The following is a 16,360-nucleotide window of genomic DNA, read 5'->3' on the forward strand; positions in this document are numbered from 1 at the left end:
CCCCACTTCTGCAGCCAGCAGAGGCACCAGAGGCCTCCAGAAGGGCGGGGGTAGCTGTGATGGCAGGTGGCGTGTGGACACCTTGCCCTCAGCCCTGACCAGCTGTATCTGTGATCAGCCAGACCAGTCTTATGCCTCCAATGATTTGGCCATGACTTAGAGACCCACCTGCCTTAGACTCTGGGGAAAACTTCCAAGGAGGGGATGTGGGGCTCCCAGAAGGAATCCAGCTAAGAGACTGGATAATTGTGGCTATTGGGGGAAATCATGCCTTCTGGTGTATTGGCGGATAAGCTGCTTAAAGCTCCTACTATGTGCCAAACAGTCTTCTAGGGTCTAGAGACATACAGTGGCCAACAGACACAGGCAGCCCTTTGTGGGGCTCAGTGGCCATGAACCAGGAGGTCACGGTTTGATTCCCAATCAGGGCACATGTTCAGGTTGTGGGCTCAATCCCCAATAGGGGGCATGCAGGAGGCAGCTGATCAATGACTCTCTCATCATTGATGTTTCTATCTCTCTCTTCCTCTCCCTTCCTCTCTGAAATAAAAACATTAAAACAACAACAAAAACAGACACAGGCAGAACCCGTGACCTCCTGAGCGAACAGGGGCCAGGAAATCAGACAGCCATGTATCACAACCATGTCAGGACAGTGCTGGGGGTGTGCATCAGGCCTGGCCTATAGGGAGGGTCAGGGAAGACTTCCTCCAGAAGTGCTTTTAGCTGAGATTGTGGGCAGGAAAAGCATTTCAAGTTATGAAAACAGCTTTGTGCGTGGACCGAAAGGTGGGCCATGGGATAGACAGTTTGCATTTGCGGTGGGGCTGTGGGTGGGGCGTGGGCTGGAGGGAGGCGAGTGGGGAATGCTGAGGGCGGTCCAGAAGCCATCTCATGGTCCTGACAGAGGGGTCAGCGGTGGGATGGAGCGATGACAGGGCAGGTTGAGAGGATGCCAGGACTGACCCTCGGCCTTCAAAGTCTGAGAAGGGGAACCCTGGGAGAGGAGCAGGTGCTGGGAGAAAGGTCAAGGGTAGTTGTGGACATGCTCAGGGTGAGACGCTGTGGAGGCAGCAGTGGGAAAGCTCCCAGGAGTCTGGGCTCCAGATACAGATCTGCTCAGAGATAAGTCTCTGGGTAAGGTCAGTCTTCAGGGTGTAGACGAGGCCACAGAAGCAGAGAAATCTCCGCGAGAGGAGGAGGCTCGGGGAGCAGCCACACTGATGGCTGGGAGAGGACAGGGAGCTGCAGGGGGGACTGGAAGGCATGGTGGGCAGGGAGGGGACACCAGGACGGGGTCTTGGAATGAGGGGAAGAGTGGGCTCAGGGGAGCAGTGGTCAGCGAGGAGAGTCCATGGACATCTTCACCTCTCTGCGGCTGTCACCACCCTATACACAGGACGGGGGAGTAGAGATGCTCAGAGGGGTCCCCTGACGCGGCCAAGGTCATGCATCCCAGCACAGGGTGCTGGGAGTCAACTCCTCCACTCAGGTCTATTGCATCCCCTCAACTCCTTCCCCTCCCTCCCTGAGGCCCGGCACACTTTCCCCAGCAAGTCTACTCCTGCTGCAGCATGAGGGACCCCCAGGCTCGGTCTGAGCCTCACGGGTGGGCTCAGTCAAGGAAACACCTTGACCTCTCTCCCAAGAGGCAGTGTAGTGTTGTGTCGAGAACACGGGCTGGAGGCCTGGCTTTTCACCCCTCCTCCTGTTCCTTCACTTGTTCATTCATTCATTCCTTCAACAACTGTTTGACCAGTGCCTCCTATGAGCCAGGCGCACATTCTAGCTGCGTGGCCTTGGGTAGGCCCCGTGCTTCTCTGAGCCTCAGTTTCCACCTCTGTAAAGTAGGGACAGTGATCCTTGTCCCAGGTGATAAGGATTATGGGAGCTCATGCAGGCAAAGTACCTCGAATATAGTAGGTGTTCATTGAAGGCTAATTTCCTCCTTTCCCTTCCCTCCCTTTATCCTGCAGAACCCACAGGGAATGAGAGGCTAGTACTTTATGGCAACACCCTCTGCTGTGCTCAGAGGGCACGTTCACATACGTGCACACACGTATACACATCCCACATGTCCCCCCATCTCTGCTCAGGACTCAGGGCCAGCACCACTGTGAGCTTGGGCTCAGAGAAGTCCTGAACACCGCTCTGGGAATGCTGAGTACAGACAGGGCCTGTGGACCCTGGCACCCCAGTGTGTACTCTGGGAGTCACTGAGGGGCCCTCCTCGGTGGCTTTGGGGGCCACTGGGTCCTTAGGGGCTCCAGGAGTCACATCTTGGTGACAGGGAGCAGTATCTTCAGTGTCCTGGGGCCGGGTCTAGGCAGCCTGGGAGGGTGGTGTCCTCAGTGGCTGCTCGGAGGGGCCTCGCCCGCGTCTCTGGAGGAACCGACGTCCCCACAGACTCTTGCAGCAGCTCAGAAGGTTGCTGGAGCTCACGGTGCAGGACAGTGCAGGCTTCCTGAGGAGACACAAGCACAGGTCAGGGCTGCAGCGACCGCCAAACAAGGCCTGTGGAGCCAGGGCCTAGCCTCTGGCCTTTGCTTCTTCTATGTCAGGCCCCAAGAAGGGTGGGGTGGGAAGGGCACCGGCCACCCATGTATAGTGGTAACTTCTTCCCTCAGCCCACAAGGGGGGGCATTCTAGACACCTGCTATCAAATCCCAAATCTGCTTCTAACATGTTGTGTGTCCTTGGTCAAGTGACTTAAGCCCTATGCATATGAAGTATATGAGGTTAACTACCTTTATATATAATACTAGAGGCCCAGTGCATGAAATTTCGTGCATGGGTAGGGTCTCTAGGCCTGGCCAGCGATCAGGGCCGATTTGGGCCTTCCTGCTGCTGGCCAGGGCCTTCCTTCATTCCATGCTGCCCCCTGGTGGTCAGCACATGTCATAGAGTGTGATTTAACTTCCAGTCTCCCAAACTCCCCAGGGGACTTTGCATATTAGCCTTTTATATATATAGAATATATACCTTTACACATATCCTTTATACCTTCCTAATTATTGAAAGGATTAAGTGTTCTAAAGACTGGCTCAGAGTAGGAGCCCAGTTAAAGCTTGGTATTTCTGAATCTTAATGAAAGGATTCCTGAACACCCACAGCGAGCCTTGCATGAGCTGGGGGAAGGTTGGGAGAATGTGGCACAAAGATTTAGTCAGCCTGGCATCCAAGTCCGTTGTGAGCAACTCTGTTTCTCCATTAGAATGTCTGCTCCCCGTAGGCAAGATGTTTGCCCTCCAGACCCTGCAGTGTGGCTGGCACTCAGTAGGTCCTCAGCGAATGCCAAGCTGATGGAAGTGGAGGCCACTGAAGGTGTGTAAGCCAAATGCTTGGTAGGACAGTTTTTTCCACAAAGTATTTGACATACATTTTGGAAAGCAGAGGACTTCCCTTACTTGTGGGCACACAGAGCTCCTCCGCCCTGCCGCCTGCGAGGATGTGGGTGGCAGACCTGCTTTGCCTTCAGCGACATTCACTCAGATTCCTTCCTCGTCCGTATTGCCAGCCTGTGGGGTCGGAGGCAACGGCTCAGCCAGACTCCCGGGTTTCGGCCCCTAACACCTGCATCTGCCTTTGTAACAGAGGATGGCCCAGGCTGAGAGCTTTGCTCTGGCAGTTGGATCTGGCCACACCGATGACAGTTTTGAGTTATTGCATCATTTTCCACACATGATACTGCATTTCCATTTATGGTGACGATATAAAGGTTTCTTATAAATGTCTTTCAGTGGAAACAGAGAGCTGGTGTAGACATCTAAGCGTGTATAACGCAGGTGAGGGAGGGCAATGAGCTGGACAGAGAGAGGATTTGCAAACAACTGTTGTTTGGAGAGTGCTGTCACAGTCCCTGGCCATGCCAGCTCACCCTTGGCTCAAACAGAAGCCGAGCTTGACAGGGGGTCCCTAGAGATTCTTTTGGGCAGATCTGCAGCTCCAGGGCAGGGCAGGGCAGGGTCTGGCTTCAGCTTTAAGGCCATAAATTCTGTCTCGTTTGTCACGTCCCTGCCTAGGCTGGAGTGGCAGCGTTCCTTGTCCACTGTCAACCAAAGGAGCCGTTTATCCCTTGGCCCTGAGACCAGTCTTGGTTTCTGGGGATGTCCCATGAAGCTCATTCTGCCTTAGCTCCAGCCATTATCTGTGAAGCCACCGGGGAGTCAAGCTCACTGTTCCTTCTCCCTCCCGCATGGAGAGAGGGAGAACTTCCCCTTGGGGCCCCTCAGGTGGGAGCTGTATATTTGAATGCCTGACTTTGCAAGGCTTTGTGAGCAAGGACACAGCCAAGGGCCACAGCCAACACCCATGTGTCCTTTAATGCTGGAGGCCCCAGCTCTCCTTCCCCCAGCACACCCAGCCTCCCTGGACCTCAAGGTCATATCTCTGGCCCAGAGGTATGCTACAGTGTATATATTTGACCACACAGGCAGGTAGGTATCTACCCTTGGGTCAATATTCCAGACCTAGCCTGTGCCTCTGATAAAGTGACTTTCACTGAAATGAGCAAAATTATCAAAGAAAGGCTAGCTCTAGGCTAGGAAATAACTACCTCCCTTCTCCTAAAGGGCTGAACAATCACTTAGAATAAGATTACTATGGAAATATCTCATGTTCATGATAAAATACAGAACATAGAAATTAACAAAACAAAATAAACATCTCAACTAACTCCTCTACTCAGACATACTTTTGTTACATGTCAATTTCATTATTAAATATTTTAAAATGAAATGCATTCATATATCCAGAGACTATAAAAACACATACACATGGTTTAGAGAAAACAAAAGAATATTAAATGGATGCAGGTGTAACCACCTCTCAGGTTGAGAAATAGAACTTTACTAGCCTTCAACATTTGTTTCAGCAAACTTTTATGTTTCCCTAAACAATATATGGTGTTGTTCTGGCTGCCTTTTACTTTTATAGACATGCAATCATGTTTCATGACTTTTTCTGTAGCTACCTTTGTGGTGGTTGTTGTTTAATGTTAGATTTATGAGATTAGATTGTGTCATGTGTGAATCTATGGTTCATCTTCACTGTTGTGAAGGATCCCATTATATGGATACTAGAGGCCCAGTGCATGAATTCATGCATGGGTATGGTTCCTCGGCCTGGCTGGTGATCAGGGCCGATTTGGGCCGTCTCACCCAGTCTAGCCAGCCCCCTTCGGGGCCCATAGGGACCAGCCGGCTGGGGGGAGGGACCACAGGAGGTTGGCTGTGGGAGTGCACTGACCACCAGGGGGCAGCTCCTGCATTGAGCATCTGTCCCCTGGTGGTCAGTGCACGTCATAGTGACTGGTCGACCAGTCGTTCGGTCGACTGATCATAACGGTCACTTAGGCTTTTATATATATAGATACTCCAGTTTATCCACCCCCTGTTGAGGGATATCAGAGTTGTCTCTTGTTTTTTTACCATTTCCCTTCTCATGCTTACTTTTGAATCTACACCAGGATGGCCTCATCACATAAGTGGCCAAGTTTCCCTTTTTCTCTCCTCTGATAGAGTTTGTCAGGACTGGAATGAGCTGCTCCTTGAGTGTTGGGTGGAACTGCTTTGTAAAGCCAAGTGCTGCTGGTATTTCATTCATTTCATTTATTTCTAATGCTTAGAGAACCAGTCAGTTTTTCTATTTCTCCTCAAGTCAGGTTTGGCAAGCCCTGTTTTGCTAGGAATTTGTTCACAGTATCTGAGTTTTCTCTTGTTTGGGGCATAAAATTGATCTTACCATTCTTAATCTCTACAACATCCTAAATAGTATTGCCCTTTCATTCTTAATATTATGTATTTATGGCATTAATGATTAATTTCTCTGTGTAGTTCTGTCAATTTTACTTTAGATAGTTTTGAAGTCAGTTTATTTGGTACATGCAAGTTATCTTTCTGGTGAATTGAATCTCTAAAAATATGATGACAATCTTAATCTTGAGCGATACTTTTTGCTTTCTGTTCACCTTGTCTGATATGAATTTAGCTACACAGATTTATTTTGGTTAGTATTTGCCTAGTTTATCTTATTTTTCCTTCCTTATACTTTCAACATGTTTGTCTCCTTATGTCTCGCTTGGATATAAAACATTAAGCCTGACCTTCATTTTTTTTTTCATTGGCCAGTTTGTTCTACTTACAGGTACTGTGATTACTAATCTATCCTAACAAATTTCTTCAATGTGATTTTGAGTTTTATATTTGCCCCACCTTTTCTCAAATTTCCCGTTTTTCCTTGCTTTGTCTTAAGTTGCCTTTTTCCCCATTCTTTTTCCTCCTTACCATATGGAATTTTACCTTGTTATGAAATTTTAGTAACACGCATATTTAACATTATTTGACTTAAGTCCAGTGGCATGGAGTCCCTCCTCCTTTGCTTAGCTTGCCATCCATGCCGAGTGAGAGCTGGGATGAGACACCGCGCTGGCTTCCCACATTGTGTAGACTCTATTACCTTACACACTTCTAGAGATTCTGGTAGGTTTAAGATTGCTGGGCCCCTTCATGGCCCATCTTTGCCCTGAGCCCTGACACTTAAAGCTAAGGGATTTTAATGGGATTCTAGGAGAGCACAGAATACGGTGTCTGCCACTCCATATGTGCCTGTGGTAAACACCTGTCACTTTCACCCCCCCCTCCCCCATTCAATTCCGCTCCTCTGGGGAGCAGCACCTGGACTTTTCTTTGGGATCCAAACTTCCCCACTCATAGTCTGTGGGTGAGGTGGGGTTGACCTCTTATTCTTTGCCCTGGCTCCAGGTGTGGGTTTGAGAGTACACACATGGCCCAACCCAGCCAATGAAACGGAAGCCTGATACCTTGTGTTAAAGCAGTAGGAAAGGGACATATTTCCCATGGGGCCATTATAATGGTATGATGTCAGCTTGGCATGTCGGTGGCACCCTGGGGAGACTCTGACTGAGAATGAAGTCACCATAGTGTGAAATTGAGTTGAAAGCTGGAGAAAGACACATTTCTAATGACATTTAAGTATTTGGGACCCAGTCATGCTTGAAGCTTTTCTGGTCTCTTCAGGTCTATGAGCCAGTTTTTTCTCTCTGCCAATCCCAGTTTCCTTTAATTGGCTTCTGCAGCGGGCAGTCAACGGCATCCTGACTAATAGTAACCCTAAGTAAACGTTCTTTGAACTGAATCTCATCTTTTCATGTAGAGGCTGTTATACTACGTCTCGCCAGCAGGGGTCAGGACCCAGTTTCAGAGCTACTCTGTATGAGAAGCCTCTGTTTTCTCCTCTAGGACATGTTACTAACAGCAACCTCACCGGACTGCTTTAAGGACCACAGGTAATGAATGTCAGTGCCCTGGCCATCACCCGGTAGTACTGACAGTGCAGCTGCTCACCCCCGCAGAAGCACCGTGTGCACACGTGACTCTGCTCTCCTTGTGTTTGCCCCACGGCACCTGCTGTTCCCAGTGCTGGAAAGGCCTTCATTCATGGACTCATTGATTCATTCATTTTTCTGGCTGTTCAACTTCTGCTTTGGTTTCAAGACTCTGTTCAGGCATCACCTCCTGTGGGAAGCAGTGTCTGAGGTATGCCAGGATGTCTGATTCCCTCCCAGAGCCTTGGCCCCTCTGCAGAGGCGCTTACCTCCTTGGTTAACTGTCACTTTGTCTGTTTCCCACGCGAAAGGCAGGCCTGGATCTTTCATCTTCTACCCACTATCCAGGTTTATAGTCGGTGCTCAGTCATGTGAACTAGTGAATGAAAAGCCCGATAAATCTGTTCAGATAGTGATTTTCTGTCTTCTGACTTCCCCAGTTCCTCAGAGCAGAGCGCTCCCCCCGGCCATCTCTGGCAGCCCTCACCCCTGTGCGTGCGTCCCATGCAGGCTTTATTTCCCCAGCCACCTGCCCATGCTACTAGCCTGGAGAGCCTCCTGGGCGGGAACCCCCACCCTTGGGACGGTGCCATTTCAGCCAACACCTCGGAGCACCCGCCAAGTGCTGGGATGATTGGGAGAAAGGGTGAGGTTTCCTGGGTGTGGGTCTCAGCTAACTTCCTCTCCCTTCCCAAGCCCCTCATCTGTAAAAGGGGGATAATTCCAGGGAAAGGGCTGTTGAAGACACGAGATGAGACGGGAGAAGGAAATGGTTTGAAATTCTAAGAGTCTCCTACTGCCCCTCCCTCGTTTCCTGCAGCGGGCACAGCCCTTGGCTGCTTTGCCCCCAAAGTCACCACCAACTGGCAGTTGAGAGACTGTATTGAGATCTGGGCTGATCCCTGAACCCTGGCTTGTCCGGCACCCAACGACACGGGAGAACCGCCACACCATGGGGTCAGTTTCACCAGCGCCCTGGGAACTAGGTTCCTCCATGAGGAAGGGGGAGTGGAGGACAGTGAAGGGCTGGCTCTCTCCTGCCCCGGGAGCCAGCCAGGACCACCAGGGCCTTTCCTCGCCTTAGGCTTTTGCCAAAATCTGGGCGGCCCTCTTCTCCAGGCCAGACCTCATTTCTGGTTGTTCTAAAATAAGCTATGAGGTGAACATGTCAGGACACCAAGTTACCCAGAACCCAATCAGTGTTATCTTTATAAACCTTTGTTTCCTACCACAAACCAACCTATTGCCCAGTATGCAAATGCTCAAACGTCATCCCTCTACTCATGGAAGAAATTACTTTTTCATGGATTTCTCCTCATTTTCTGGGAGTAAACACAGGGTTTGCCTGGGCCAGCATCTGCTTTAAAGGGGTGGGCCATGGGCAGGTATGATGGGCAGGGACATCAGTCAATCATAAGTCCATAAGGCGGAGCTCTCTGTCTGCCCTTCAGTAGCAAGGGTAGAGCAAGCTGGGCAAACTTCCTGCAAGTACTTTGTAAACATTGTTATGTGCGTGACAAATAAGATGAAATTTATCTAGAAAAGGCACCCCAGAACTCCCTGGGACTTAGCTGAAAGTAATCAGTAACAGTCACAAGCCATTAACCCCTTTTTATTTTCTCCCCATGACAAGGAAAATTGAGGTGCGGGTCAGGGTGCTTTGGGCTCCTAAGAGGAATCTTGATTGGGGACCTCCCAGGGTACACATCCCTGAGCACTGGTGGGTCATAACCTGGGACCAGCCTGGGAGCTCATGGAGGGAGGGGTTGGCGGTGACTCTAACAGTCCCCAAGGGCCCTGCACATAGCCAGTGTTTGTGAATTGTGCTGGTGAATGAATGAATGATCGGCAAGGACTAGTATTTATTGAGCACTCACATGCTAGGTCCTGAGCGAGGTGTGTTTTGCATCCTTTTTTTGGTGAGTCCTCCTGATGGCTCTGTAAGGTGAGCATAGGTGAGCACAGACCAGGAAACTGAGGCTCTGGTGGGTGAGTGATGCCCTGGAGTCACTCAGGAGCAAAGCTCAGATTTGAACCCCCAGCTGTTACTCCCAAGTGCACCCCCTTCCCATCGTGGCACGCTCCCTCACAGGGACCAGACTAAACAGTCTGACAGGGTGGGACTCAGAGCTGAGCTGAGAGCTGTGCAGATGGGCAGGGCAGGGTCTCTGGTCTCAAGTGACTCATGGATGAGAATGGTGCATGCGTGAGTGTGTGTGAGTGTGTGGGTATGTGCATGTGCAAGAGTGGGTGTGCATGGGCAGGGCTGTGTGTCACAGAAGCCATTTCTGCCCCAGGGAGCAGGGGAGGCTCCATGGAGCACGTGGCATTTGAGTTGGGCCTAGGGCCGTGGTTGGCAAACTGTGGCTCTCGAGCCACATGAGGCTCTTTGGCCCCTTGAGTGTGGCTCTTCCTAAGCCTTAGGAGTACCCTAATTAAGTTAATAACAATGTACCTACCTATATAGTTTAAGTTTAAAAAATTTGGCTCTCAAAAGAAATGTCAATTGTTGTACTGTTGATATTTGGCTCTGTTGACTAATGAGTTTGGCAACCACTGGCCTAGGGCATTGGGTGGAAATTGAAGAGAGGTGCTTGGGGGCTTCAGGGCAGCATGGCTGTGGGTTGTGCTCTGAGAACAGGAAAAGAAGCCTGGGATACAGCAGAGAAGAGAGCAGGCAGGGAGTCCACAGCCAGAACAGGACAGCCCCCAGGGAGGAGTTTGCATGTGACTCGGCAGAGTGGGGAGCTACTGAAGGCTTTGGTGTCAGCTCGTGGCCTGGACTGGCCCTTCTCCAAGTATTTACGACTACATGGGTCAGTGAGATCGTCCTGCCCATGGCAGTGAGTGCCGGGGGTGGGTGGCGGAAGCGGGTGAGCCCTCTGGTGAGCAGTGTGTGCACCCACCACGGGGAGAGCTGCGGCTGCAGGGCATGGGGCTGGCTGTTTTCGCAGGTGCCCTCTCTAAGGCCTCAGCCAGCAGTCAGGTTGAGCATTTTCTGTGTGCTGGCTCTGCCAGGTGGGCATTACCACCCGTGTCTTTACAGATGAGGGACTGGCCCTTCATGGGGTTAAGTGGCCTGACCAAGGTCACACAGCTGGTGGTGAGAGGAACAGAGCTCTGTTACACATCTGCTAGTTCCAAAGCTCACTAATTCCAGAGCATCTAAATGACAGCCACTATCCGCTGAGCGCCGCCTGCATGCCTGGCCCGGCTCTAAGCATTTTGTAAATATTAGCTCAGTTAATGTACATATTATTCTCCTTATTTGATGGAGGAGGAAACTAAGGCACAGAGAGGTTAGGAAACTTGCCGGAGGTCACACAGCCTATTTTCCATGTTACAGCATGTTGAGCTTGTTGCTTGAAAGAGAAGTAAAGGCCTCCACCCAACCCCTCCCCTGACTCCCTGTCACTCAATTCCTGCTGTTGAACTGGGTTTGCAGAATCATAAAATGAGGAGAGGGCTCATGAGTTGGGCACTTAGCATTAACTTTCACAACCCCCAGGGGATACATGTCCCACAGCTATTCTGTAATCTCCAACAGATGAGGGAGTCTGAGCCCGAACATTTCAATCACTTTCCCAGGACTCACAGCAAGTAAGCGTAGAGTTTTGAGAGAGCCCCCTGCTCCCCCTCCCCTTTTAACACACAGGGAACCGAGGTCACGCTCAGATCTCCCGGGTCCTGGTTTGAACCCTTCAGCAGCCTCCAGTTGAGATGGCCAGCTTCCCAACCCCTCTTTGAAAGTGTGGAATGTCTTTAAGCTGAAGGAAACAGCAAAGCCAGCACTCGCTCCCACCAGTGGGCGCCGGGGGAAGAGAGCCCACAGTGCCCCAGGCACCCCCGTCTTCTCTTGTCATTCCACCCCAGCCCTGGGAGGCAGGCAAGGTGTCACGCCCATTTCCTAGAAAGGGAAACTGAGGCCCAGGGAGGCCTGCCTTCTGCTCAAGGTCATCCTTCCTGTCAGGCCCGCATCATTTGCTCTCTTGTCTCTGAATGAATGTGAGTCTTGCCTCTCTGGTGGTTCCTCCTCAGCCCCTTCAGATCCTTCTCTTATTCCTGCCCTCCCCCCGCCCATTCTTAAATGTCAGTGGCCCCTTCTCCTCGCTGCTTCACCCTCTGCCCCCATCAGCACCCACAATACTTCCAGAACCCACCCCCATGCAACTTCGAGGAAGTGGTCCTTCCCCTGTGGCTGGCGGCAGGGAAGCCAGGGGCCTGTCCAGAAGACAATTAGGCAAAGTGTAACGAAGGCCTAAAATATCCCTCCCCTCTGACCAGCAACTCTGTTTCTAGAAACTTCGTTTCTAGGGAAATAATCTGAAAGAAACAAAACATTCTCTGCATGGAGATGTCAAAGCAGGGATGCTTCAAATATGGAAAATGTGGAGGATGGCAAAGAACAATAGAATTTCACACAATTTGAAGGCTCCTCACACCTCATGCCCCCACCAGCCACCTGCCACTGGCTGGTGTCAGACACGGTGCTCAGGCCTGTGTATATATTCCCTCCTTTAATCCTTACAACCACCTTTTGAAGCAGGTACTAGTAACATCCCATTTTACAGATGAAGAAACTGAGTCATGGAGAGGTTAAGTAACATGCCCAAGATCAGTCTGCTCCTTGGCAGTCTGACTACAGGCACAGCCATTCCCAGAGCAATGGCGGTTACTGGTTACCATCACCAGGTAGCTGGTCATTGAATAGGGGCCAGTGTGCCAGGTGTGTGCTGCCTCAGGCGGGACAGAGCGTGGTCCAGAGAATGGTCCAGAGAATGCTGCGGGGCCAGACAGCCTGGGAACTTGGCTTGCCCTGGAGAGAGGGAGGGGGTGGGGCGTGTAGAGAGGATCTTGTATTGACTGGGTTCCGCTTCTTAAATCGCTGTGTTTATAACTGAAATTGACTGAGCTCCCTGACCTGGAGGATGTGTGTTGTGGTCTGTGGGCGCCCGAGCTGAATGAAACTGACCCAAGCTTCTGTCCAGGTACAGGCACTAATGTCCTTGGTCCTCCCCCAGCCTGCGGGGGAGGGGCTGTAACCAGCAACTTGACTTTTTAGATGGGGACAAAGCTTTAGAGAGGAAGTACTTGCCCAAGGTCACCCGGCCGCAACATGGGGAGGTCTGCCTTCAGAGCTCTCCCAACAGACCGGCCACTGAATGGCTCCCCATGGCCCTCGAGTCCTTCCCCCACCCCCAGCCCTCACATGCTGTTCCTTTGCCTGGAATGACACCGCCAACCTCTGCCCCTCAGCAAAGAAAATCCTAGTGTTCTTCAGAGTCAACTGAGACATCACCCCTTTCAGGAGGGTTGCTGGGCCTTCTTGTCTGAGCTCAGCACACGTGTTTGTACCCCTCCCTGCTCATCTGGTGCCTCCATTAGCGTCCTCCTCCCCCCACACACCCTGTGGGAATGATGCAAAGCTCGAGTGAATGTGAAGCAGTAAGATTCAGTGGCCCCCAAACAGGAGACACATGGCCTGCTTAGAAATTCCACGTGTGGCTCTTCTTGTTGCCAAATTAAGGCTCCATCTGCTCATGAAAGACAGGAGGGGTGCTGGGATGTCAGGGATTGCGGACGCTGGCAACAGGAATGGGGTTTCTCTCTGACTTTCCATGTTGCTGTTCCATTTCAATAGTAACTCAGTATTTATAAGTTCTGTGTCTCCCAAGTCAGCCTGGAGAGGGAAGCTCCCTGAGTCCCCCAGGCACGGGGGTGGGACTGCGCGCACGTTACGATGGTGTGTGCTCAGCCTGGAATGAGGAAGGCCCGAGTCCCCTCCACGGGCCTGCAGTGCCCAAACCTGCGACCCTCCCTGTCCACTGCAGCCTCTGCACGGCCAGAGCCCCACCGGCAGACACAATGATACTCTGTAGATCCATCTGCCCCTCTTTGGCAGCTGGGACAAGCCCCCCCGCCCAAGCCGCCCCCCCACCCCCCCACCACACACCCTTCCTAACTCTGGGTAGGGAGGGAGTGGTCCTCAACCCCAGGAGCGCCTCAGGGGCTGTGGGCACCCTGCAATGCCCAGTGGGGTCAGGCACACCCGTCCCTGTCCCCCCCGCGTGGCCACAAGCAGCCCTTGTGGGTTTCATGAAGTGTCACCGAAGCAGAGCGCCTGGGGGACTTACTGCAGCTGCTCCAGGGGCAGTGACTGCCCCAAAGGCTTAGCTCTTTGACGATGAGGCACCTGGGCTCAGGGAGGGATGTCCTCTTCTCAAGGTCACACAGCCAGTTAGTTGCAGGGGGCGCGAGAAACCCAGGCCCGTCTCCCAGGCCAGGCTCTGTGGGCAGCCCCGTCCTTCACCCAGGCTGTGCCCCTCCTGCCGCTGGTCCCTGCACTCCCAGCTCAGGTCGTGACAAGGACATCTTTTACTGCATTTGCCTCCTCACTCAGAGCTATTCATTAGTATGAAAAACACGTTCTTCACGGCCCCCGCCTGATGATTCCTGACACAGACACAGTTGGAGGTTTGGCCTCATTTCTCTCCCTGTTCAGCATTTACATCTAATTAGTGTTGGAATGGTCTCTGGAGACTGATCCAAGCCCCCCATTTTCAGATGAGGGATACAGGCTCAGGGTCAGGGCCTCCAGCTTTGGACAAATTGGTGCTAAGCCCCTCTGCAGTCTTCACAGAGAGGCGTTCTTATTCCCATTTTGCAGATGGGCAAGCTGAGGCTCAGAGAAGGCAAGCCACATGCCCAAAGCCACAGCCAGCAAGTGCTGGGGCTGGAATTGGCACCCACTTCTTTCTTTTACACCAGGGGTTGGCAGACTATAGCCTGTGGGCCAAATCCAGCCCACCACCTATTTTTTTTGAAGTGGTGTGTGTGAGGGTGGGGGTGGGTGCATGACTAGAAGAATGGCATTTTGTGACTGGAAAAAATGACATGGAATTCAAATTTCCATGTCTGCAGCCTGCTCCTTGCAGAGTTGCTTCTGCTGGCCAGCTGCATGCCCTGGGGCCGGTTCCCGGGACAACTGGCCTCCTCCTGGTTTGTTTTCCTGGAGCGCACCTTTTCTTATGGTACAAAGTGCCTAGCAGTGGCCTGAAAGCACAGCTCCCCTCCCTCCCCATCACAGCCCCTGGGAAGGAAGCACACAGCAGGTCCCAGCAGGTCTGAGTCAGAAGAGCCAGGAGGAAGTGTAGGTGGGAAAGGGCAGGGCTGAGGGTCTGCAAGAAGCCAGCGGGAGGATGGGGCTGGCTTCAAAAGCACAGTCACCTGGGGGTAAATGAGGGCTTCTCTGCCTTTCAAGTGACTCCTGGGGGGTCATGGTTCATTCTCCTTGATTTCTGAGGCTGTAAAAGGCTTTCCACCTCCTCTCCCTCTGCTCCCCTTCCCCTGACTCCCTCTCAGGGCAGAGGGGGGTCTCACTCCCCAAACTCTCTGAAGAGATGAAGATGAAAAGGATTAACTCCTTGTTGGAGCCTTTGCCCTGCCCAGCGCTGTGCAGAAGTGCGGGCCCTGCAGGCCTGGGAGCAGGTGTTCTGAGGCCACCAGGGCAGGAGGTAGGGACGGGGGGCGTGGGCACCTGGGGTCCAGGACATAGCCTCGTGCCTGGAGCAGTCCACCGGGGCCTGCAAACAGTCCAAGTACTTCGTGAAGGAGAAGTGGGACTATGGAGGGAGGGGGAGGGGTGAAACAGAGGGAAGGAGAATACCAAGCAGAAGAGAGGAAACACGGGAAGGAAGGGGAAGTAGAGAAGAAAGAACCTCAAACACACTCGAAGGAGCAGGTGGGAAAGAGCAGGCGTTTAAGAATGTCCAGAACAGGAGAGAACCAAGATGGCGGCGTAGGGAGCGGACCTGTGTGTGCTGCTCTCTCACAGCATCATTGAAACTATCAACTATGAAGTAAACAACCGCCACTCAGAACCATGGGGAAGTTGGCCCAGTGGGAGATCTACAACTGGAGGAAAAGAAAGAAGCGCAGTGAGACTGAATGGGAGCTACGGAGGCACCAAAACCAGAGGTACGCAGTCACACGCCACGCGGGCTGCAAATGGATTCTCGGTTTTTTACGAACCCTCGAATCCTCTGGGCTTGCCCGGGGCGGGTCTCTGAGGCCCCAGATCCCACAGGGAGAGGCGGCCACGGCCTTGCAGTGGTCGGAGAGTGAGGGAAGCTCTGATACGCGGCTGCTCGCCGGCACCGAGGGACAAGAAATCCTGGTGTCCCGGGGAGGCGAGGGGCGCGGAGACGCCGCCATCGCTATTTCATCCACGCTGGTGACTCCCTGTGACCCCGCCCTACCCTCAGGGCTGTGCCAGAGGCACAAGAGGGAATGACTGTGCTTTTACAAACTCTCAAATCCACTGAGCTGGTTCGGGCGGGTCTCTGAGGCCCCAGGCCCCAAGGCGAGAGACGGCATGGCCTTCCAGCGGTCAGAAAGCGAGGGAGGCTCTGGCGCTCGGCTGCTCGCCGGCACTGGGGGACGCAAAGTCCTGGAGTCCTGGATAGGCAAGGGGCCGCTGAGTCTCCGCCCCGGCGACTCCCTGTGATCCCGCCCTACGCAATTTACATTCCCATCTGGGCTGTGCCAGACCCACAAGTAGAAGCGCCTTTTCTTCTGCAAACTTTCAAATCCACTGAGCTGGTTCAGGCGGGATCATGAAGCACCAGACCCTACGGGGAGAGGCAGCACAGCCTTGCAGCCATCAGAAGCGAGGGGGACTCTGTTGCACAGCTGCTCGCCGGCACTGGGAGACACAAAGCCCTGGCAGAGAGTCAAGGGGCCGCGGAGACTCAGCCAGTGCTATTTGCTCCGCCATGGCAACTCCCTGAGTCTCAGCCTTAATCAATTTACATCCCCATCCAAGCTGTGCCAGGTGCACAAAAAGACCCACCTGCGCTTTTGCAGCCTATCCCAACAAATTGCAGACTTCAACTGCTCGCAGCCATGAGAGACACACTCAAGAAGCAGACCCAGGAGAACCAGGATGGCGGCATAAGGAAGAGACCTGTGCGTGCTACCTCGCACAACAACATCGAAAGTACCAAATATCAAACA

The 16,360-nt window shown here is 52.5% G+C and overlaps 1 protein-coding gene across 4 annotated transcripts in view; it reads right to left on the minus strand.

Annotated features, from left to right (window-relative positions):
* Positions 1-1,989: 1,989 nt before the first annotated feature.
* The window catches only part of HRH2 (histamine receptor H2), a 37,669-nt gene continuing 23,298 nt past the window's right edge, over positions 1,990-16,360 (minus strand). The window contains exons 3-4 of one of the 4 annotated variants that reach the window (XM_070414375.1): positions 9,223-9,327; positions 1,990-2,464 (exon numbers count right to left, since the gene is read on the minus strand). In XM_070414375.1, coding sequence (XP_070270476.1) covers positions 2,323-2,464; positions 9,223-9,327 — 247 coding nt within the window. In that variant the 3' untranslated portion in view covers positions 1,990-2,322. Of the gene's footprint in view, positions 2,465-7,330; positions 7,536-7,614; positions 7,722-9,222; positions 9,328-16,360 lie in introns of those variants that run through there. The other 3 variants (XR_011471482.1, XR_011471483.1, XM_070414376.1) reach the window with 3 other exon arrangements.

The sequence above is a fragment of the Myotis yumanensis genome, unplaced genomic scaffold, assembly GCF_028538775.1.
Source record: "Myotis yumanensis isolate MYYU_CA2020_CCGP unplaced genomic scaffold, mMyoYum1.0.hap1 SCAF_5, whole genome shotgun sequence".
NCBI lineage: Eukaryota > Metazoa > Chordata > Mammalia > Chiroptera > Vespertilionidae > Myotis > Myotis yumanensis.